General features: G+C 30.9%; 1 protein-coding gene across 3 annotated transcripts; it reads left to right on the plus strand.

Annotated features, from left to right (window-relative positions):
* The first annotated feature begins 1418 nt into the window (after positions 1-1418).
* LOC126834531 (ATP-binding cassette subfamily G member 4) lies at positions 1419-22359 on the plus strand. Of its 3 annotated transcripts, XM_050566529.1 has the most exons (14): positions 1419-1822; positions 10293-10423; positions 16973-17090; positions 18567-18756; positions 19693-19838; positions 19940-20178; positions 20250-20396; positions 20465-20539; positions 20598-20779; positions 20859-21027; positions 21111-21211; positions 21286-21441; positions 21586-21771; positions 21855-22355. In XM_050566529.1, the coding sequence occupies exons 1-14, from the start codon at positions 1794-1796 to the stop codon at positions 22011-22013; spliced, it is 2028 nt and encodes a 675-aa protein (XP_050422486.1). In that variant the 5' UTR covers positions 1419-1793; the 3' UTR covers positions 22014-22355. The 3 variants fall into 3 exon arrangements, with proteins under 3 accessions (XP_050422486.1, XP_050422485.1, XP_050422484.1); XM_050566528.1 differs by lacking the exon at positions 1419-1822 and having other exon boundaries at positions 9975-10423; positions 20601-20779; positions 21855-22359; XM_050566527.1 differs by lacking the exon at positions 1419-1822 and having other exon boundaries at positions 9978-10423; positions 21855-22356.
* Positions 22360-26518: the final 4159 nt, after the last annotated feature.

The raw sequence follows: 26518 nt of genomic DNA on the forward strand, positions 1-26518 counted from the left end.
AATAGTAATGTAATGAAAAGTTAAACACCTCAAAAGTCTATATGTTTCGTAATATTACTGCATCTTTAATGGTTAGCTAAACAAATAGTAGTGGCTTTTTGGCTAAAAAGCATATAGTTTTGAAAATAACATTTTTTTAGACTTTTTCGCTGAAGCTGAGCTTCAATTTTTGCTAGCTCGTCTAGTTGGATATTATCCAAAGTTAGAACTTGCAAGACAAAAATCGGTAATCACTAATTTTTTTGTAAAACATTCCACATTAATACTGAGTTTAGAAAGTTTCTTATTATACTTTTTTAGAATGTACTTAATTACAATTATTTTCGAAAATTATTCAAACGTGTAAAACATGCTGAAAAATCATAAAGCTGTATTTTCATAACTTTGAAAGTGATTATAAATAACAAAAAGATGTACTAAAGAAAATTTAAAGCCCAATTTAGACAAAACAAAATAAAAAAATGTTAAATTTTGGTTTTTGTTAAAAAAATTACAAAATTTGATGTTAATAAAAAATATTACCATACTAGGTATCAAATATTTCTAAGGGAGGGGGGCATAACCCCCTTATGCGCTACGGATGGGTTCCGGTTCGTGAAATGTTTAAAATGAAGGTTTTGTTCCGGTTCTAAATGTTTTTTATGAGACCATTTGTGTACCTTCAAACTCTGGTTGCGGTTCTAAAACCGGTAATTTTAGGTTCGGTTCTAGTCCCTGGCGTTTAGGACCTTGGCTAAACCCGGCCTTGTCCTAGCCCAATACCCAAAAAGTGAATTTGTTTTTGAAAAATACAATGTATAAAAATGTATGTATCCAATATTTAAGTACAAATTGATTAAACGCAGAGGTTCAAACCCATGTAAACAGGTTAATAAGATTTAATATAGGCGCGAGTTGTTGTGGGCTAAACACGAACTTTCCAAAACGGCGTTGTATGATTGCTACCTACTGTTGTGCAATCGCTGCGTGTACAGGCTGACAGGTATGACACTATTAAATTATGTATATACATAAAACAGTATCGATATTCATTATTTTTGCAGACCTTTCTCGCTTGCGGTTAACCTATCTCACTGTCGGTGAGGAAAAAGAATTCTCGTTCCGTCAATTGTCTCAAACTGGAAAGCGATCTTACCGATTTCGATTTCAAAAACACAAGGTGGCATGTAATAATACAGTATATGATATTGATTTGTTCAAGGGAAGGATAGGAAGAAACTTCTTTGCGGTTTGCAATATTAGATATATTTTATAATATTGTAATTCACCCGTTACTACGCGATAAATGTTACAAATTACCATAGGCAACTATTAGGTATACACTGTGGTCGTGGGAACTGAACCGTCTCAAGAGCGGGAGGAGGGGGGGAGGCCGTGCCAGCTGATCGGTAGATTATCGCGATAAGTAGTAATAGTCCGTGCGTCGATCGTACCTACTCCGTTGATTGTAGTGACTAGTGAGTACTGAAACCTAAATAGTGATTGTTGAACAGTGTTGAACGTCGCTGTAATGAGTAAATGCTAAATAGGTTGTAATAGTTTCGATTCACCATGTTGCGTCCCGATAAACGATTCGTTCGATAAACCGCCGTGATACTCGTCTTGTATGAATATTCTTTAAACCAATTTTTATTTTATTTTCAAATTCTATGAAAATATTGTATCATCCAATTCAGTTGTGCGCGCATTTTAAATAATATAGTGACATTAATAAGTGTATCCCATATTGCACAGACGCCAAACGACCGGACCGTTAACACGCAGCGACAGAAATCATCTAAGAACCACCCAAAATGGATTCGTTCGTATTAAACAATAACAAGTGAGTTTTTAATAAATACAAGTATAATACAGGTAATGAGAGGCCTCTTATTGTTTTACGAAATACAATGTTGCTTACGATATAATGTTTGTGGCACAATTTCTCTAGCGAATACCGTTCTAAAACTATGATTACACATCATGCGTCTTAACTTAATTGAACATTTTTGTGAAGGAGCAGAGTTTGCAAACAAAAAAAATCAGAAGGTTTTTGTTTAGTCTAAGCCAAGCTAATGTTTGGCATTTTCCCCCAAAAATATTGATTTATGCATACCTAAAAAAACCAGGTTACTTATTGCCAACACTGTGAAGGAGTTGTTTTATTTAAGAACCTAAGAGAATATGATGCCAACAAAATGTTATCTTGTTGGAAATTTGTTTATAAATATAAATATGTAATATGAAATATGTAAATGTAACACTCTAGTTATTGAATTTTCTATTACTTGTTGTTAATATTTTATACTTTGACTAGTCTAGATATAGTCTTCTAATTCTTTCAAGTTTAAATTTAGTGTTTTATAATTTTGTTGACCCTATTTTATTATTTTAAGCATATAATTGTGTTATCAGCATAAGAAGGGATTAAAATCCATATATTTCTGTAAGATCTGTGAACGAAATGACATTTTCTATTTTGCCATATCTACTTATAAGTGTAGGTACACACAATAATATTATTGAGACTTGAGAGGATTTTGTTTAAAACGAAATGTCTAACATTTATTCCTATATTATTTCCACCCAAACACTTAAACCAATTTCTAAACTAGTTAAATCAATTATTAAAAAATTTAAATTATCTTGTTTTAATTTAAGTGGTTTGTATTATCTATTTAATAATATAGCAATGTCATTCATGTTGTTGTTCGTAATGTTACATAACAATCTTAGGATCAAGTAAAATTCTATTTTGTTTTAAAATATAAGAGTTGGGTAGGTAATTTGTTACAATAAATTAGTTTTAATATCAATTTCCTATTCTAATTTAAAAAAAATATATCAAAACTTTATAACCAAGCTTTAATAATTTTACATTTAATAAATGATTATTTGGATGTTAATTTTTATTATTGGTTTAAATTATCGCTCGGTATTTATTTTTTATTAATAGGCACAGTATAACTAATTTGTGAAGTAATATAATATATAGCAAACAACGTTATAGCTGCACACTAAACATTTATTAGTATTGCCTTATTTGCAATTTTATTCTTATATTTTTTTCTTTCATATGACATGCTACTTGTTGAAAACATTTATGAACTCTTAATTAAAAAAATTATTCACATATTGTCTACACACTTGTTTAGGTTTTTCTGTTGGTGTTTATTTGTTAAATTGGTTGGATAATGAATAATTATTTTTATTGTATATTTGGTTATTAAAAATGTTTTACTCATTATGCAATGCAAAATAAATAATTTAAATGGTCTTCAATAAACATTAGGAAAATTAACAATATTAAAAAGTAAATATTATCGTCATGCTCTCAAATGTTGGGTTACACATAATATATCATAATACATGTTATATAATTATTAACTAAATGGATGGTTACGAAAAAGAGATGTTTCTTCTTAGGAATTTCTGCCGTATTTTAAGACTGAAGTATAGGATCACAAACATATGATGTGGATCTAGAAATTACAAATGTAGTTCTGGGACATGCTAGTAAAAAGAGAATAATTGTTCTTGAAGCTAATTTTGTTTTTACCTAGTTGGCAATTTTACATTTTTTTATGCTTGTTATTACAGAAATTTCTTTTATGTAATGCAAAATGTATTAATATAGTTTTTTTTTAAATATGTGAAAAGGATCATTTTTAAAACAATGTGTTATTATTTTTTGTTTTTGTGTTGAACCTAGACGTCTGAACCGATTTCTTCGTGTAGCAACTCTATAAACAGTACTTCATTACTGAGCCAAAAATTGAAAAAGTTCACCCTTAAAATCGAGAAAACAACCAACAAATTTATATATTTATCATCTTGAATTTACAGAGTGCTATAACTTCTTAAAAAAGATATAATTAGTTCAAAATTTGTGATTTTTTTAAAAATATATTGATAGATAGTAGACACTAACGAACCAAAAAAGTTTTATTAAACCTTTATCTAGAAGGGATGGAAATACTTTATTTATTTCACTTTTTCATTTGCAGCTGTTGAATTTAAAGTCTTACATTTAGAATGAAGATGGTATGATTTGGCATGGATTGACCCATATAAGTCATTATTTGGCCATTAAATTGACAATGACTTTATATTATGATTTTTGGTTAGCTACCAATCAACTTTTGATGTTTGTGGGTAATTTTTAGTCACGTTTTCTAGTGATTTATGTTTATGATTTGTATGACATCGAGTTCCTAGTATTGATATTATTAGACTATAGAAAAAATATGATTTAGTTGGGGGAAGGCTAAAGTTCGGCTTTTGGATTGGTACCGCTGTTTTTTTTTAGCTATCTGCATGGCTTAAGCTTGTAGAAAACAAACGTAATGTATTTGATTTTGTATGCAATATATTTTGGTCATTAGTATTTTTTTTAAATGTTAACAAATAGATGCATACATAACACCGCGCTTCGTTGAGATTCTAATAAAGAGTCAACCTCCGTCGGTTTCACTTTCACTTTACTTCAGACCGCCGTCAAGAAACTGTTGAAATTGCAGAAACGAGTTTTTTCTTTCAGTAATTGGAAATTACAACGGCGCGCGTTTATAGTATTCCGGAGAAATTTATTATTATCCGCTTATCACAACTATGCATCATATTTTTTTATTATACATATATCTTATGATATTACCGTTCATAATACTATCGATCCAAAACGGTTAACGCGTGGGGTCAGCTTGTGCAGGTTTTCGCAGACAGTCTCGATTAGGACAGGGGACAAAATAAAAGTGTTAGGTATGTGAAGTAAATTGTAATAATCGTTATCACTGAAAACCGCAATATGGCGGCCGCGTATTTTGCGGGAGGTTACCGGCAGCCATGTTGTGAACATTGATAACATGGGTTGCCGGCACACCTGTTTATTTTGTCTTGGGCTCTCGCGGTCATTACAGATGATTTTTTTTTTAGTTCTTATATTTTATCGATCGTATATTACCGTTATTGTCTGCTTGAGGATTTTAGTTACTTCTTTACAATGATATGTTTGTATAAAATATAAATAAAAAAGCAGTCGGGTCAAGGTAGTGTAATATTATTATGATACTTTCTCTCTGGACAGATTGTGTAATTATCTGAAAAGGGAATTTTGTTGATGCAACCGTCTCGAACTCGCAGTGCATGAAAGCCACCAACCGACAACGTGTAGTTGCTCATTATCTCATTATACATTTTTTTTCGTTTATTTATAAAAACAATATAAGATATAAAAAATAAAAAGATTCTATTCAAACTGTTCGTATGGTTACGACCTAAAAATAAGTTGCGAACAATTAGAGTTTTATTATTCTAATAGTAACATGTTAATAGATTCGTATGTTTTACATCGTTGTATCATTTTACATTAGTTCAAGGTAAAGCAAAGTCTCTTATTAAGATTATTCAAATATTTGATTACTCCTAAATCCAGGACATCAGCAATACCAACATAATATACTAACCATCATCACATTCATATATCATTAGGAACTTAAGCACAGAGCTAGACGAGCTTCTACATTTAAGTAACTGGTTAAGTTAAAAGTTACTGTCAGAATAAAAATAACGCAAAAGTAATAGTTTGGTACTGATAAAAAAAAAATTTGTTTTATAAAAACCGAAACTTTTGTTCAATGTTGCACGTATCTCATTTTGTATAGGTCAGAAACAAATGATTAAGGTTTTTTGATAAATGTTGTTAAAGTGTGTTAATACATTTAAAGTCATATTTGGAAGGAAATTAAATGTTTAAACAAATTATTAAACTGAAAATAATTTAAATATTATTTAAGTATAGGCAATTTTATCATAACATTTGGGTAATATTTTAAAATAAACATTACAATTATGTTTATAATATTTAAACATTATTTTGAAAGTTTGACAATCTTAAAAAAAATTAATATCTGTTTGCTATATGGTTCTTTTTTAATTCTAGTACATACGTGTCTATATTACTTAAAAACTTCAGGTAAACAACAATAAATACACACATGTACGTTTAGTTGCCTATCTTTTTTAAAGGTAGGCTGAAGTTTAAATTGTCCACCATTATTGTTACTTTTTTTAGATATTATGCAATTGGACTTTATTTTCTGTGTAATGTAATCTATATACAATGCAATCTTGCTTAATTGAAGTATTAAAAAATTAGAATTTTGCACTCATACTTATATGTGTAATATGTAACATGATTGTTAATTATTAATTCTGTATTTATTTCTATTTTTGACTATTCATTAACATTATTAATTTATGATAGCTATTTTTTTTTTTATATTGATGTACATAAAAAAAAAACAATATATTAATAGGAAAAATGTTTCGATATAATGGAATTTTATTCTTTTTGTCTATTCAGTTCAGTGCAATGGGAAATATTCCTAAAACGTATAATGAGTCCAATTATCTTATAATAATAAGACCTTTACGTTTACATACATCTTCTATTACTCGTCATTAGTACAGACTATATTTTTATTAGATTTTTCAAACATATTAATTCCATATATTTTTTTTTTTAAGAAAAGAAAACTTAATAAGGTTGCCCACCAGATAAGTTTAAAGTTCGAATTAGATTATTTTTAGATTTTGAATACATTTTATTAAAATTAAAGCAGGGTACACAAACAAAAAAACTATAATTAATTATTAAACAATTTCAATTAAGCTTGGACAAATTTCCTAAGTAAAATTGTTTACACCTTTGAGACATGATTATTAGATTTTTATCAAAAATAATAATTATTATTTATCTACTGATCTAAATACAAAATTACAAGCTTGTTATACAATATGTATGTACATATGCTTGTTTAGGTTAGGTTAGTTTATTAATGGAGAAATGGAAGTGTGGACAATGTGATGGTTACAATTGATAAGTCAATAGAGAATAAACAAAACAAAGAACAAAAATAATCCTTTGTTGAATAATTTTTATTCATTTTTTTGTGCTTTCACTTTGATGTATTATTTTTTTTCAGTCACAGCATAAAATATATTCTTACGTTTTAAAAAGCGCACTAATTTCTTGATGTATATAAGAATTTATTTTAAGAATATTAAGAATCGTGTGTTTTTAAGTATTTCATAGAAAATCCGCAAATCACGTTTTGTTTTATTAATTTTGATGAGACCATTTTTGTATTAAACGATTTGGGTGTATGTATTTTACACAACGCATTAAAAATATTTTATTATATCCTAATGGAGATGACGTCGGCATGTCGTCAAACACTTGTCACTTCTTGACTATATTTAAGCAATTACAGCGAAGTCATGGCCCACCAAGAAAGCGTTAAATATAATATCTATATAATAACTATATTTGCACTGAGAGAAAATGTTGATTATTTTAATGCAAATCACATAATTGGAAGTCGTTTTAATTTTAATTTAATGATTTAGTCTCAAATAATCTGTAAAATCTAACCAGTTCGTTTGCTAGTAATAAAAATATGTTTTTTAAATTTTGAAACAATAGTCACTTCAAAATGTCCCTGTACATTGTACACCATAATATAAGTGACACAATATTGTATAGTTCACATAGTGACCCTAGTATACTGTATACTTATCAGTTATTAGTTACACAAAAATTGGTCAATAACAACACAGTTGTTGCTGTTCGGAATGCGTTTATAAAGTAAACTAACAATTTCAATACAATATCATCACTTTGCCAACGTTACTTAATCGATTACAATATTGATGATTAATTTTAAAAAAAATGCGTTATCAGTCGACATTCGGCATGATGTTACCTAACTTGTTACTAATATCATATTAATGATAATACAAAAGGTATTGGTGTTTCGCGAACTTGGCATTTAACAATTACCGTTTATTGTACTTTTGCGAAAGTTTTATGCCACCGCAGCATCAAGTATTTATTTTTTGAATACACACACTGTTTGTTTAATTATAATTAGAGTGAATAAACAATAGTTGAGAAATGCGAGTTGGTCGTAATATTGATTTAAAGGTCATTTTGAATTCTATAATAAAATATAAATAGATAAAATATTTCCCAGTTACACCTTAAGTTTCGTATATATGGTGAAGTATCATATTTACAAATTTACAACCGTTGCAAAAATGTAAATCTTATTGCAAAACTTCGGTTTTGTACATCTCTGTATAAAAGATAATTATATATTTTTATATATGACTAGGGTTAAGTTCTCACAATTGCAGTTTTACTTCCCACTGAAGTATTTGAGTACAGTCCAACAAATTTACCCGAAAAACTTTTTAGCTACCAAATTACATACAAATAAAAGTTTTCATCAAACTTTCGCAATAATATATTTATGTAAGTATAAAATCTTATAAATGTTTATATGTGAATAAACGATGACGGCTAATGAGGGGAAGTCATGTGGAAAACTGCAGTTCCCCCTCATTGGTTCTGTATTTAAAAAAAAATAATAATAACTTAATTATTTTCAAATTAGTCAGGTCTTAATAAATAACTCTTTCCTTTCTCCTTAGAAAACTGAAATACTTAGAATATGCATAACATATTTTAACGGTAGGCAACATTTTTCCAACTATGCTTCCTAAATCATGTACGACTTTACAGTTTAATTACCATAAATGAATATACTGATTTTAAAATTGTACGCCTATTCAAAGCAAGCTTCTTGTAGAAAATAAAGCAAATGTTACTAATGCGAATAGTGCCGAGATGGACGTCATTAGACTTTATTCGCCATTATAAGGAAAGCTTAAAAAGTAACTTCATTTAGTGACTGGTCAATGAGTCGTGGAAAAAGTGTCTAGGGGGCGTCTTACGGCAAATCGGCAGTCATGTCTTCAAATTTAGAGGGTCAATGGAGGACAAAGTTAACGGGGAAATCTAAATTTTTAAATGAAACCTATTAAATAAATAATATTTTAATTAAAAAATATATCCGTACATTTTTAAAATTAACTGTCGAACTATTTATGAAGAAGTAGAGGCTTTTTAATATACATTTTGATATTAGCTAAAATAGTTGTACTTTGTGCCTACTTTATACCTAGTAATAACATATAGCTATACTGATATTTAATATTTGTTTCCAACTATTGCTTAACACAACGTTTAGCTATTTTTGCACAAAAATTAAATACAATAGAGACTATTTTTTATAAATTTAAATAAATAAATAATTAAAAATTTAATGAATATTAAAATTGCATATTAATATTATTGTTAATTATAATTCATCATATACTTAAGAATATTCAACATAGTTAAGCTCGACGAATTTATCAATTTTAAACATCCATAAAAAGCAACATACTAATAACATGATTCTTTTTTTCTAACAATTTTAACTTGGTTATATTATAGTTTTATATTAAAAAAAAAATGTTTTTCTTAATTTGTGTTACTTAACTGGTATTCAAAGATACCAAATTAAGGGGGTAAATATATAATGTGCTGTAAATTTTGGAAAATGTTGTAAAATATGCTTAATATTAAAAGATTCCGAAGTATGTAAAAGCAGTTTTGAGTTTGGATTCATTTGAGTATTATTATATTATACCTATAGTTTGCCTAGCTAGTCTACGGACTTTTTAGTAAAAACATTCAAATGCGTTGACTTTCAGGCGCTATAATATTATTGAGTGACCTCTTTCACAATTTTGGAGGTGATATTTCAAAATTAGGGGTGCTAACCTTACCCAAGCACCATTCTGCCTCCCAAATCGGGCCTATGTTAACGGTATATTTCGACTTCTGCTACGAGATGCGTGTAACATATATGGTGGAACCAAGCGAATATCTGTTCTTGCTAGTATTCATGTATATTAATCCGTTTTGCGCTTATTAAGGCGCAATTATTGCTCGACGATATCGTCATTGTGAGTTTGCCTGTTGAACACAAACGGGGGAAGGGGAACGGTGGCAGCGGCGTCGTTCAAGGCAAACAAAGGTTATTTCCTAGTCCCTACTACAGCTGTAACTGCTCTGGCAACTGCAATAAGCACCGTCGTCGCGCACAGCCAGCAGTAATAATATGCCTTGTGTGGCTAGTGATGGCGATGAGCTCTAGGGATCCAGACGTTGTTGTGTTGTTATATTGATCATATCGAACTCGTGCGATTTATCCTTAAACATTTTCGTTTCCATCTCATCCCTTTATTCGTCAACCGTCGTCATCCCGGTTTAGTTCAGTGGATCTGGTATAGATCACACCGGAACGGTTGATCCATCCATTGCGCCGCACAATGATCATCGACGATTCGGTCGCCGTCCCTATGGACGAGCTGCCTGCAGCCAAACCTGACGGCTGTTTAATCGACCCGTTGTCTGTTGCCAGGAAATCCGGATCGGTCAAAGTCACCATCACGCCATGTCAACCCAAAACGCTGAGTCATCTGCCCAAAAGGCCGCCGGTGGACATTGCCTTCTCCGATCTCGTGTACACCGTGTCGGAGGGTACCAAAAAAAGTGAGTACAAAATGTATTTCTACAGTTACAAAAAATTATTAAAAAAATAGCAAATTAAACAATTAATAAAAAATAACAAACATTTTAATGCATGCTCTTGATCCGATTATTCGGATGTAAAATGATAAAGCCTTTGTGCGTGGCATTTGCACAGTAGGCAAAAAAAAAAACTCACAAAAGAAACCAAATAATCCAACAAATGTTTAGTATTTCCCAAAAATATGGGTTTATGCATAGCCCAAAACACATAACTGGTCGTGAGGGGTTTTTTTAAACCCGGGTTATTGCCAATTTTGAATTGAAGTCCATCGGGCTCATTCATTAGGGGTTTTATCGTTTTTAAATGTTCACTTAAATATTTATATGTCGCTATTGTACAAAAAACTTCATCATATTAACCTTCACAATGCAGTCGATACTCGATACCATTTTGATATTGATTTTCGACACCTCTGGCTTGAAGCAACCTGTCGACGGTAAACGATGATTTTGTTTTTCTTTTGTGCGTTTTTTTTTGTTTGTCCTCAACAACGGTTGTACAAACACGCCAGGGTGATTTGTCGTGAGGCTCACGGACGAACATCCGATAAGAGACGGTATGCCGTTGTGGACTACCAAAAAATGAGGTTAAATCGCCAATAACTCACTATACAAAATAATATAATACTATATTATATTATATTATTATATATTGAGGCGATGATGGCTGGTAGAAGAGGAGAGAGAGAGTAAGCCGATAGAGCTGCTGCTGTTGGTGCCCGTTGTGCGTTGAGGCCGATAAGGTCATTAATGCTACCTAACCGAAACGTGATATGACAAAACTAATATAAAAATTGTGTTTGTGTTTGAAGTCCATCTTGATCACGTATAAAAATTAAAATCGCGCATACGTTTTTAACACCGCAGGCGAATCATTACTATTGCAAATCCGAAGGCCAAAACGTTATTTCAGCAGTTTTCATTTGTTTTTACGTAAGTGCCTGTACCTAAAAGGAAATAGGCAGGCAAAACTGTGATCGTTAACGGAATAATCATCATCGATTATCGTAATAGCATAGGAGGGAAACAGGGGCCAACGTGCGATAATGCTGTGCTTTGTACTGCTATTCTTTACGATTAGTACATAATATCCTTTATTCGAATACAATAATTTCACACGTTTCATATCAATGGCTACCAGATATATGTGTGCATGTGAACACAGGTATACCTGTGCATATGGGTAACACAATAATAATTATGATAATCACATTGGTAGAAGGGCAGAAGGTCAATGTTTCCCTTCCACCGGCCGCGCGAATGGCTCGGCGAAAAACGTCCGTTCTCGGGCTCAGGGTTTTCCAAAATGCGTTTTACATTGGTCGTTAGGAAATCGTCGGGAAAACGACTCGCGTGACTATTCGAAACGACTTAATATCAAATCCCTCGTGAAAAACGATTATTCAAACCAGTAGGATGTTACTGCGTTGGTTTATCAAAAACCGCCATTCTTGGGGGAAAATGAGAGGGAGCGATCGAGGGTGTTTTAGTTGAGAAAGGGAGGCAAATTGAGAGCCTATGCGATAAAGCCAACTGAGCCACTAACATATGTAATATGATGCATAGCGGTAATCGGCACCATTAGGGACATTATATATGAGGCGCGTATCGCCAGAAAAGCTTAACCCACCAAAAACTAAATTTCGTTTTATTACATTAAGCAATTTAGAATACTCTTATATTTCAAAATAAATGCTGACCCAAAACTAAAAAAAAATTGATCCACTACTTAATGGCAGAACGTTATTTATTTGGAGTTGCCGTTTAGACGACGGTATTAAAAAATATATACTTGGCTTTTTCTTGAAATAATGGATTCGTGGGTTAAGCTTTTCTGAACATTTACAATTTTTCAAATTATTGTGTCCCACTGCTATGTTCCTAGCCTAGCGCCGCGTCGCCCCTGACATTATTTAAAAATAATGGTTTTATATAAAACACAATCGCAGGTTTACAAACAAGAAGGTTAAGCCTTTAGAACAATATACCTAATTTATAATTTTGCTAATAATACGATAATATATTATTCACAAAAATTAACTAGTCCATAAAAAATAGCATTAAAATTCCATGCGAGTATACTGTACAAGTTAAATTAACATATTATGATTTTGAGAAATCCTCGAATTTAAATATAACTGTTTTTATTTGCGAATAACCTTATTGTTGGAAATATAAACTATCATGTATTTTTATTAAAATAATGGTTTGAATTTTTTAGCAGTATTTCTGGTTGGTACTTTTGCACGGCATTGGATTTAATGTAATTTAAATGAATACCTTTATACAAGTAGTAAATCGTAACATTAATGATTAATTATTCGTTTATGAGTTTCACGTATAAGGTCTTTTTTAAGTTTTTATAATCCGTTTTTATTACTATTTTTCTCCTATGCTATACTTCGAGTTATGTGTCTATAAGGGGGGTTATCCATCAGAATTCCATTAGTATTGAGACGTTTTATGCTAGTCATTCATAAGTAGGCTTAACCAAAAACGTATACATCCGATTATTAAAATATTATTTTAAGTAACATTTTTTAACTGTTCGTTAGGTAGGCATGTGCTGTATAGTTGTTGTTATTTATCCGTGATCTTCGGAGAACTTGTTTTTTTTTTTAATTTCAATAACAAACATGTATTTTTTTTTAGAAAATAAGAGGGGAGATGTTAAATTATTATGAAGCAATACAAATCCATTGCCTTCACTCTATACATGGATACATAATTATAATATAGTATGCCGATTTTCTAATAACGTTGGGTTTTTCAATATTCAGGACAATAACGACACCAGAATGTATATTATAATATGTATTATTACACATGTCAGTTTGTTTTTTCTTTAAATATCCCGTGCCTGTTAAATGACTATTTAATGTTTTAATTTAACCGTCCCAGTGGTCGCCTCGTGATTTGAATTAACGTTGACGGACGGTATGTTCTGACCACGTCAGCATCTCATTATTAAAGTTATATGTTTACATCGATATATTATGCTCAATGAACATTGCTTGATTTGTTTTTGCAAAATTATATCTGCCCGACAGATTGAATTATCTAGGAGTTCGGGAGGTACATAAATACAGGAACGTGTATACCTGGAAACTATTTTAATGCTCATCTGAAAGAGTACAAATTATAAAAAAAAAATCTTCGGTAAATTTTTAACACAAGGTCATGGATAGCTCGTATAAGTGTCCTTGCGAAGACCGGTTGTTGTTTGTTTCGGTGAACACCATTTACTAAACATATTATCATATTATATCTATGTATGTCCATAAGACAGAAGGAGAACCCCAACGTTATTGTTGCAATTTTTTAATTTTTTTTCTTAATACACCTAAACACTTTAATTAATGTATTATTTTTGTTATTATATTCTTCTGTATTAAACCGTGTTCAGAGTGCTCATAAAAACATTAAAGATTCAACATAAAAATTACTTTCTGTAGGCAACTAAAGCTATGATAAAAAAACCTGCCGAATGAATTTATAGAAGAGAAAATTCAGTGTGATAAGTATTGAGTTTTAGATTTAATTGAGGAGTCAGTAACATGGGCGGGGTAATATCATAAACCTCATATTTAGGCACTTGTGCTCCAAGTTTAAAATTTATAAAAATAAAAGTTGAAAATCCTCAAAAATTAAAATCTCCTAGACTCCAATAGGCTCAGTCTGGCTTTTGTTATTTTATAAAAATTACAAATATAGGCAATATGTTAATTATATATTGCCTACATAATATGTAATCTTATTGTTTAATTTTTATCTCAATAAAATTGTTTTTAAGAAATATGAGTACGATTATTTAATAAGGGGTAAAACATATGCAGTATTTAATAAAATGACAGATATTAGTTACGGAAATGTATTAAAGGAAGGAAGGGTATATGAATATTAGTTTCCTCGTAACAATTTTTACTTAAGTCTATAAGCTGTAGCGATTTTTAAATTAAAAAAGACAACGCAGGAACAACTTATACGGTTTCAATATTTTTTAATTATATTTTTTTCAATAAATATCAAAGATAAAAGTGTTTTTAGGACTATCTTGGATTTGATTTGTTTTTAATTACCAAGTACATTGTTTATATTTACCAGTGTAAAAGTCGTTAAAATGTGATATTTTATAGAATTTTACAGATAGCCTGGCAATACAATTAATTTTTGGAGATTATAGCGTATAGTTAATAGTTAACTTTACAACAAACTATATGTATATATTTAATTGTTTCAGCTAAACGCTTTTTTTAGTATTATTTTTTCCGATTACCCCATAATTAATAACTGCTCGTTTTTACATCCTATTGTTTTACAGAACCATTCCAGCAGTTTAATGTCCTTTTAACATTTTGACTATTTTTAAGTTAATTTAAAACTTTCTTACCTCGCTTTATCTTCCAGCTTTTTAGGGTCGGCCACTACCCTTGTCCTGAACCTCTGTACACGGATTGTCAATCGCATACGATGTCTTAATTACTTTTAACCATATTTTGATAAATTTGAAACTTAAAAAAATTAATTTTTTATCGAGTCTTAAATAAGGATAGAGTTAGTTTCCCAGACATTTGACCCCGACTTCCAGACAAGATTTTCTGATAAACTCTAGAGTAACTCAAAGAAATCGTTACAGACTACAGCTGTTGTTCCAAAAACAAATCCAATCATTGTAGGTACAACCGATACTCCTTAATTTAAAAACTATTATTTAGAAACTTTAGTGATTAAAGATTATCATTACATTTACTTACTACACAAGTAATTAGGTAAACAATTAATAGCAATATAAGTGGAAACGTAACAATATTTCATTGGTACCTAAATACATTTTATTAACATTTATTTAACATAACCAAAAAATAAATTGCATATTAATAACAATATTTTATTGTGTAAAATTACTGGAAATCCACAAACACTTGTTCGACTTCTAAGGTAAAAAATATATTGATAAACAATATTAGCATAATGTTTTTCAATGGGTTCGTGTATAGGTTTGGTTTTGCGTTAAAATTACATTGTTAAGAGAATATTATTTTATTAGGTCTACTATTTACAATAGGCGTCGTTTTTTATTTTTTTTCTAAAACCAATTTGCTCTCTAATCATAATATGCAACATAACGCATATTATGATGGGCTGGTCGAATATAATATTTAATCGCGGCTACAACGGTTCTACACGTATTCGAAAAATGCATCCAGGTCATAACAATAATAATACATCTAGACGACCGTTTAATATTATTATTATTATTATTGTCGTTAATCCCCTAGTGTGTATGTGTCATACTTATGTAATTGGGTTTTTGTGTCCTTAAACACAGAAAATACTACTGCAGCTATATGTTGTGCGTGATGCATAGATCTCCGATAAGGAGTAGGTTTTTTTGTCACACGCTAGCCTAAAACCGTCCAATGTCAACATGCGCTACCGACTTGATATTATCGTATTTTAAACAATGGTATTATTGATGTATATATATATATATACAAATATTATATTAATTGTAATTTTTGAACTGTTAAAATAAATCGATTGTCGCGACGGTTGATGACGTGAGACTGTAATAGCAACGCACGTGGATTTACATTTTGTATAAATAAATCAAAATAAATAAATATAATATTATTGTATTGGGTATAATAATCGTTTTTATGATTATCGACGTAACACTATATTTGAACGATGAGAAAGGACAATTGGCACAATTAGAGGGAACCGAGGAAATTCAGACTTTTTAATAACGCTAAAAGCTCTCTTAGAATTTCAATAAAAAATTTAAAAACTTAGCTGAAAAACTTTGTCTAGATGGTTGTTAACTTTTTTTGAAAGCCTAAAGTAGTCAAGGACTTGAACTTCTCTAGCAGCCCTAATCACTAGTTTTCAGTATACACAAAAACCTTATAAATAACTATTTTTAAGGGAAATTTTTTGATACAGTGTTATTGTAATATTTTATTGAAGTAGGTAATAAAAAACCGAAGAAAGTAAAATTTGAGGATTAATACAAATGAAAGAATTAAAGATATAACACTATGAAATGCTGTATTTTTAATTTTTGGTACTTGATCAAAATGCGTTAAGTCAAATTTTTATCTATATTTTGGACGGATTAATTCTTAATTTTATTTTCATTTTTTTAAACCAATGTTGAGTTTTGTTTTAATTGAAATTAAAATGTGTAATGGCTTGTGAAATTAGGCATAGAAATAACTATGATTTATGTCCTTTCATACTGGAAAAGATTGAGTTATGTTTTATAACACAGAATAAAATATGACTTCTGTCCCCATTTGAACAAAATAAAATAACAAAACTTATTCTCGAAATTCATAAAAAAAAAATCAATCGACGCATTGCAAAATTGAATTCAAAATGAATATGAACGATTTAAATATTCGATTAAAATGTCAAAAAATGACTTATGCTTTTTCTTACTATTACCATGTATTTCTTTATTGGTATATTATAATTATAATAATATTGTTCTGTTGCTCGTTACAGGTACCAAAAACATATTGAAATCAGTCAGCGGCCGTCTGAGGTCCGGCGAACTGACGGCCATTATGGGCCCGTCCGGCGCTGGAAAATCCACCTTACTCAACATACTGACAGGATACAAGTAATTCAATTTTATTTCCATATTACTGTTACAAAGTGGTGCAGTTTTTATTAGCTTGACAATTTTTTTTTGGGAGAAGGAGCTCAAGCCCAACTGTATCATTAACCAGAAATGAACCGCAATAGTTCCACTCTGCCCCGCATCCCCAAGTTTTTTTTAATTTGACTCGCATATCGTTTTTCTTTTGTAAGACTAAGTTGAAATTAATTTATTAGTACTTAATAATGGCAAAAATATTCTTTGATTTTATAAATATATATTTACATTTATTTCTCTAAGAGGTCTAGATTATTAACAAAAATATGATTCATTTGAAAGAGTTTCGAATATATCCACGTCACTAGTTATATGCCGACGTTTCGGACTCTTTGCAGAGTCCATCTTCAAAGCTTCAACGCATTCATAAAAATATGATTATTCCCTGTTTGAGAAATGTAATCGATTTTTGTTTTACTGGAACTTGTATTATTAAGAACTAAAAAATTTAACTTTTTTATGAGAATTGTATATTAGATTATTTTTCTGGGAATCATTTTTCTTAGTATTCAATTTTCCGGGGATTAGTGACGGAATTAAATATTTCATATGGCTTATCTCCACAGCTTTAAAATCAACTTTAAAAATGGTGAATTATATTTTGCCAACTGCATACCTAGTAAATAATACGCATCAATTAAGCAAACACTGGAAATAATCGACATGGTTATTATATCTGGATATTTTCTCACCATTTCATAGTAGGAAAATCATTACGATTTATGACATGAACATCAAATTCATCTATGCCAATACCCACGTTTTAATATTGATTCCTTACCTTGAGTGCAACACAAATTCCAATCTCATGTTTTGCAATTTTTGACAAAGAGCTAGCAATAAAGTATTTTATATTCTGTGTTTATTTATGTATAAACCTCTTCCCGTACTTATCAATGTTTATACTGGGCGTGTCATTTTGTACACAGTTCAAATGGTGATTGCCGTGTTTCGAGTTTGTTAACTATTTTTATTTATTTTTTTTAATTGACTTTGGCCCTTTTAGATTCTAAGTCAAAATATTGTCAACGGGGCTTTGGATGATCCGGTTTAGATTAAATAGGCTTTTCGAAAGCCGTTTGGTGGTACCCATTGTTCAACCCAATGGCCCCGACCGTATGGACTTTAGCTGTTGTCGGTGTAGAAGTATTATTATACAATACACACAATGTTTATCGCCTTTTGTACCGTGTACGCCTACATAAAACCGTACAGTAAGCGTCTGACGACTGTTCAATGCTATAAAACAAACGCAATCAGTTCGGTATTTGGTGTTTATCTATCGCTGAAAAGTCAGTAGGGCGGCAATGTTATGCATTCCCGCAATGTCTGTAGTCCCATTTGAACACACATGTCGATTCGGTTTTGCGCAACATTGACCCACATATTTTATACATACATTAATACATATTAATAAGGAAAACTGTTGATGTGTTCCAGGTGCTCGGGGGTCAAAGGGTCGATTACAATCAATGGATACGAACGGAATTTAAGTCAATTCAGAAAGTTGTCTTGCTATATTATGCAGGACAACCAGCTCCACGCTAATCTGTCTGTCGAAGAAGCCATGAACGTTGCGTCGTCTTTGAAGTTAGGATCGGACATTTCCAAGGACAGCAGATACCAAGTGGTAATATTTATATTATATATTAAAAATTCATCTCTGATGATCGCCGACGAGCATTAAACCAACTTTGGCAGTCGGTTGACAGAGACGGAACCAGAGGTGATCATCTAAGACGATGAAAACACCTGCATTTGGTTTTCATTTATCATACTCGTTTTCTTATACCCCGCTATAGAGTCAAATAAAACGTTATCTTTCAGAGGTAATAAGAAAAAAAACATTACATTTTCAGCATTGTATAGTAGCATACTATTCTTGGTTGTTTCTATAACTAAGTAATACATTTTAGAAAAATTGCATTCCTTGCCTAATTAATAGTTCAATAGCTCAACTACACGAATTCTACTTTTACCAGCATGTCTAAATAGTGTAAAAACAATCATTCTGAAAAACAAATAATTCGAATAGGTCCATTTTTAAAACACTATTTGTTTTGGCACGTTAGTTTTTTTTGGCTATAACTCAAAAATCAATCGGTGACAGAAAAAATTAAAAATAAATATTTCAAAACTCGCATGATCTGTAAAATAAATATTTTATTAAAACTTTTCAACAATACATTCATTTTCATTACAAACATATTAGATTAACAGTAGAGTAACTGCCGCACAAACAGCAATCTTTTCGTCGTCACTGTCCATTTTGAACTGACAGTAGTTATATGAGGATACACAAATTGACACAAGCTTATACGTTTGACAAGTATCGACGATTACACGAGTCGTGTGGGACCGGCTTTACAGAAATTCATTGTTCTCTTAATATTATGTACAAAACATTATTCAAATATTATAGAAACATTACTTCAAAAACATTTGATTTCTGGTCAAAAAGTTGTTATAAAATATTTATTTAATGTTGAACTATATATATATATATATATATATATATATATATATATAGTTTAATAAATTATAAAACGTGTGAACGCTGTTTTAGATTCAAGAAATCTTAGAAACATTAGGTTTACAAGAACACCGAAGAACGATGACCAGCAACTTGTCTGGCGGTCAGAAAAAACGTTTGTCCATCGCCCTGGAACTGGTCAACAATCCGCCTATTATGTTCTTTGACGAACCGACCAGGTTATTTAAATATATATACATATATTATCATCTAATATTGGACTTACCAAATCTAATTCAGTTCTAATGTTAAATATATTTCTTTTTTTATGAAATTTCAGTGGTTTAGACAGTAGCTCTTGTTTCCAATGTATTTCGCTGTTGAAATCTTTGAGTCGCGGCGGTCGTACGATCATCTGCACGATCCATCAGCCAAGCGCTCGTCTGTTCGAGATGTTCGATCACCTGTACACCTTAGCTGAAGGACAGTGTGTGTACCAGGGTTCTACCAGACAACTTGTACCATTCCTGGGCTCGTTGGGTCTGGAGTGTCCCAGCTACCACAACCCCGCATCGTACCGTAAGTATAGTTTGCAACCTACTGTTTGTGTTTATATTTTTACCAACCCTGACTTTAATTGTTGTCTGTAGTGATTGAGGTGTCTTGCGGTGAATACGGGGACAACGTTCGCAAACTGGTGAACGCTATTCAAAACGGCAAGTACGATATTCAAACTGGCAAAACCTTCCCGACCTCGGACAACCTGAACAACGTTAACCAAAAAGATATTGTTAAATGTAAGTGTGGTGTCTCTTATTTATTTCCTCCTACTGTGCTCTCACTGGTCTTTTAATAACTATTACAGCTAGCAACTTGTCGTCCAACTTGATCGAAAGCGACAAACTATCGAAACCCGTCGATTCCGAATATTATCCACCGAGTAAGTGTAGCAATACCTACCATAAGTTTGATATTATTAACTAATGTTTTATTCTCAGAAGACGATTCGGCTATCCGATTGGAAATGATCGATGCAAACAAATTAATCAATACTGATGAAGCAACCAAAGCCTTGCTAAAGGACAGCTTGCCAGGAAAACAGAAGCGATACGCGACATCTGAGTTTGTTCAATTTTGGATTGTTCTTAAGAGAACATTGTTGTTCAGCAGAAGAGATTGGGTCTGTCTTATTTAAAATAATATATCGAGTGACGCATTATTAATAATCATTTTTTAAAATTATTTTGTTATTGATTTAGACGCTTATGTACCTGCGTCTCTTCGCACATATTTTGGTCGGGTTCTTGATCGGTTCATTGTACTACGATATTGGAAACGATGGAGCCAAAGTACTGAGCAACCTTGGATTTTTGTTTTTCAACATGTTGTTCCTTATGTACACGTCGATGACAATCACCATTCTGTCGTGTAAGACTTAAAAGAAAATATACATTTGATGGATTATTTGCGAACATTATGGCTAATCTAATCGACTTGTTATAATATTATAGTCCCTCTAGAGTTACCGGTTTTGGTCAAAGAAAACTTCAATAGATGGTATTCGCTTAGGTCGTACTACTTAGCCATCACATTGTCCGATATACCATTTCAGGTAATTTTAAAGAACAAATGAAGTACACATTTTTTTTTTTTTTTAATTAATATCGTGTTGTGTATTTTTTTTAGGCGATATTTTGTGTCATGTATGTGAGCATAGTCTATTACATGACATCGCAACCGCCGGAAATGTTCCGGTTCGGAATGTTCTTGTCGGCCTGTCTGCTAATATCATTTGTCGCTCAAAGTGTTGGACTTGTTGTCGGTGCTGCAATGAACGTACAAGTGAGTGAACCAAACAAATTGACTATCAATTCAGCAGTGTAGTCACTGTGTGTGTATCCAAAAAGACTAACACCGCTGAATTTATTATTATTCGGTTATTAATTTGTTATATTACATAGTTATATTTTTAAATTATTTTTCCAGAACGGTGTGTTTTTGGCTCCAGTCATGTCTGTACCTTTCTTGCTCTTCTCCGGTTTCTTCGTCAGTTTCGACGCCATTCCAATTTACCTGAGATGGATCACCTACTTGAGTTACATCCGATACGGTTTTGAAGGTACCGCTTTGGCCACGTACGGTTACGATCGGGCAATACTTAAATGCCATCAGGTAAACCAACAGTGATATAAACTATACAAAAATCCTATATGGCGTGATTTTAATATTTGTGTCGGTTGCCTCTTGCTTTACAGGTGTACTGTCATTTCAAGAAACCGAGCACCACTCTTAGGGAATTAGACATGGTTCACGCTGATTTCGCGTTGGACATTGGAGCTTTAATCGTCATCTTCTTTGTACTTCGTATATCCGCATTCGTGTTCCTCCGATGGAAGCTCAAGTCTGCACGTTAATTTTACCTGGCTGTCGATTTGTAAGTTCTCTCGATCAACTCTCGATCAACATATAAATCAAGCGTTTAAAGCGCCGTCGTTTATAAATATATACATACAAATCTATTATATTATATTTTGATATCCATTTTGTCAGGTTATGGTTTTTACAGTTTTTTATTATTATATTTTCTCTTGTTAAGATTTAAAATAATGTTTTTTTTTGATATAGCAATAAGTATCAATTTGTGATTTAAAAGTAAAAAAAAAAATTATTCATTGACATTATGTTTATTGTAGGCGTAAAGAAAATTATTATTGTAATTAATTAAAAATGAAAACAAATCAAACCTACAAAATAGTTCTGTTAAAACGACTGCAATCAAAATGCAGTTTTTCTATTGTTTATTATTATTATTATTATTATTATTATTATGTATTTTATTTGGCCAATTACAATAACTTCGACCAAACATTATCAGGTTATTTAATAACTTATTACTTTTTATTTTTGTCTATTATTATTATTTTTATTATTACTATATAGATATATAGATATTTTTTTTACAATATTTTACATACTTTATTGTACATTGATCTGATCATTTGACATTCTTTACTTCAACTATTTTATTGGATTTTAAATCCATAATCCAGAAATCTATGTGAACTAGTGAAATTTTATATTAAAATAAAACTATTATTATTGTACATTGTCAATTAAAATATAACATCAAACGCCAACCCTTTTTTTTTGAATTTTTGATAGATAACTTTTTTGTTGCGCAACGTCTCTTATTGAGCTAAAAAGCTGTTGGCAACTAGACAAGTAAAAAATATGACTACAATATAAAAGTGATTCAATTAAACTTATTTTTACTTCCTTGTGAGTTTGTTGACATTGTTCAAAAAGCTTTGCAAATAATAATTGATGTTATAACAAGTTCCACCCATTAACTTATTTTGTATCATAAAAGGTTTTTTTATTATTCATCATCCAAAAATAAAATAATAAAAGAGTTTTTTTTTTATTTTGACAAATAAAATATGTTTCAAATTGTAAAAAAACAAACCATCAATTTGTAAGATGACAACAGATTTATAAAAAAGTACTACATTTATCGTTGAGGTCGGATTCACTGACCCAGAACGGCATACTAATTTAGAGTAGTCAGTGGGGTTTGTAGTCTAGACAGACCAGCCTAAAAAAATAATGTGTCTTTCCATTCACTTATCTTAGGATGTTGGAGAATAATATTATAATTATTTTCCATAAATCCATTTTTAAATATTGTTAATAAAATTACCGTGACCCGAAGACCTTGTGGAAAAAATAAATAAATCAACTTCAATAGAATAATATTAGGAATTATTTTCTCCAAAGTTTTTTGCATCGACGCATTGCATTGTCTTATCAAGACAATCTACAAGGTCGTTGGCAGTCCAACACCAACTGTGCAAAAATGTTCGCTTAACAGTCTGGAAATATCCAGACTGTATCCTAACTGTAGCAATATTAAACTGACAGTTCCAATTTTATTTTTCCAACAACATGTAAATTATAAATGACGAGAGAAAACACTTGATAAGACAATGAAACAGTATAGGTGACAACTATAATGGTTAAAGAGGGTCCCCATAATGGCTATTTCCGTTTTTAAAAATTTTCTTAAACCATTTGTTGTTTTATTTAAAAACTTTTTTTTAATTAGATAATTGAAAAATTAGTATCGATTATTATAATTATTTGGACGTTTAAACGAATAATAAATAAACAATAACCAATAGAAAAAATATTCTTAAACTAAAAATAGATTGTGTTGGCGAATAATAAATAAAACATATTTAAAACACATCATATCATAAAAGATAATTTTCGTACCTCCGACTCTGCTAAAAATACAATAGAATACTCAAGTGTCTCACTAAGATCTAATAGGAAATTTCCGGCACGACTCCGACAGTGTTGGTATTGGAATAAATTCGGTTTCAAGGGTGGTTAAAGCTGGTATTGAAAATCGTGCAGCCGTTAGTCTAAACTTTTCAAGAGTCATTTTAACATAATTGTTGTTCGTGATTTTTGTATGTTTGGACTTCAAATCATCAATAACTACTCGTCGAGTTGTCCTTCAAAGTGGTTTGTAATGTAAAAAAAAAAACAAACATCAGAATTCTATAAAGTAATATTACGCAAGCGACATTATACAGAGCTGTTACTAATTAAAGTCTAAGAAATTATAGGTCTATTGCCTACGTTTCCTAGGAATGTAGCTACCTACCATTGTAATTGATGTCGGCGTGTAAAATATATCTTGCTTTTTTATATTATTTTTCTTATAGTTGCTTAAACGATTTAACCTTTGTTCGTTATTAAATCTCTCACGTATAGACACAGAAGTAAGTACAATCGCAAGTCATGATTATCGAAAAGCTCTGACGAGCGATAATTTTCATTTGGCCCGATTCCAAAGACATACCTATTGTATGTTGCAGAATAATTGTTCAGAAAAAACACAAATATTACTAGGCACGAACCGAGACATTGAGCTTTCTAACAACTCGACAACACTGCAGTTTGCAGCCATCTCGAACCTTCATATTATAGCTACACAAGTACCCATTAAAATACTCGTTAGTGGGTTTTAATGTGCACATTAATAATTACACGTTACTTACTGCAGTACACTACGAAGTGAAAAGCACAATATTATTGGGTACGTCTACTATATAGATTATAATAACCATGACATAAAGAAGACCAAGGCGCCACTTAAATATTATATATGTGTTTAGCACATTATCAAATATAGGTGTTATTCTAGTAGTATTAGTTTTGCACAGTATGTACTGATATAGGACAGTCATCGCTAAATTACCAATAGGCTATTGATGTAAGTACTTGGTCAGGTACCTATATAATTTTTACCTAACCGATATAATTAATAACAATAACAGTGAAAAATATACGCCATCAGACCTTACTTTGGCGAGCCTGACTATATTAATTGATCACTTTACTTATTGTTAATAAAAAAAGTCTATTCTAACTCTGTGAATCGACAAAAAATTGTTGTAGCCTTCGCCACACATAGGTTGGCTCAGCACAGTATCTATTTTATAGCTTTTTTCTAACGTGCCATAAACAGTAAACAATAAACAATTTTTAATGTTCTATGTCGTCAAATTTAAAAATCATATTCGATTATAATACGTGTATAATTTTATAGTGGTACAATACACAGTTACAACAAAAAATACATTTATGTTTAAATGACAATGATTACAATATGATTTTGTAAATCACTATTCACAATATTATTTAGCTCGCCTCAGCAGGTTTGATAATTAACAATATTGTAATTCTGGTTTGTGCACGAATGTCGAAAAATATGGTTCCAAAAAAATTAATTTCACAACAAAAAAAGTAAAAGAGAGAAACGAGTTCTAGAAAAAAACATATGAGAAATCAATATTCTTTATTTTTCTTTAAAATTTGGTAACTTCTATTATTTTTAGTTATTATATTTTAAATCATACGACTAATATATTTTTTTATTTTTTTCCCAATGATAAGTTTCATTAGACTATGATAATATTCATATTTTAGTTAATTGCTTCAAAATGCATAAAATTAAATGATAGTCGATACGATAAGTTTTTTACTTGTGGCTATAGAAGGCTATTTTACTAATTGCCTTTCAAATAACACAGTCTTTTATTGCGAGTTTAAACAAGTATGTGAACAGTATGCATAACTTATACTACGAATGGTATGTATAATATACATTACATAGGCATATATTTGATATTTCCAACTTTACTATTGCAACTAAATTATTTAAAAAAACAGTGTCGTTTAATCGTTGCTTGGGTAAAGTGGTAAACGTTTGACAAATAGGTAACTTTTTAACGTAGCATATTTTAGTTAACTATGTATAAAATATAGGTGAAGTCAGCGTTTTTCTTCGTTGAAAAAAAAATATTATTTTGGAAGGTGTTGTATTTCCTTCCTAAACTCCCTTCTGTAGTTGAGTCACACTGAGTTGAACCTTTTTAGTATGCTAGTGACAGGTTGTAAATCATACCAAACGGGTCGTAGTGTGTTCAGGGTTAGCCTATAGTTTACATTATAACATATTAAATAGAATCGGGCATGACGTGACCGATAATTGTTATATTATGCTGCACTTATCAGGATTCGAGCCTAGCTCATTTGACTAAAAAGGTAACCCTTTACTGTTAACCCTTTACTCGTATTGTGTCGTATACTCGTATCATGTTTGATACATAATATCCAATAACACTGTATAAACAGTATTTTGTTATAAACAGTATTTTGCCATAAATGCAATCCTTCTGTCGATACAGAAACATTACGTTTAGTGGAATTCTGTGTTCAGTGACGATACAAAGAAGGTATTTCAGTGTGTAATTATTATGTAAGGGGTTCTGTTGTGGATGAATTGCATTAAGCACCCGCCTCGACACCTAATATTGTCTATGTCGGTCTTTAAATAGTTCGGTGT

This window comes from Adelges cooleyi, unplaced genomic scaffold, assembly GCF_023614345.1.
Source record: "Adelges cooleyi isolate 19-005CV unplaced genomic scaffold, UGA_ACOO_1.1 ACOO_flye_CR_arks_rails_tigmint_CR_PRNA_21, whole genome shotgun sequence".
In the NCBI taxonomy this organism is placed as follows: Eukaryota; Metazoa; Arthropoda; class Insecta; order Hemiptera; family Adelgidae; genus Adelges; species Adelges cooleyi.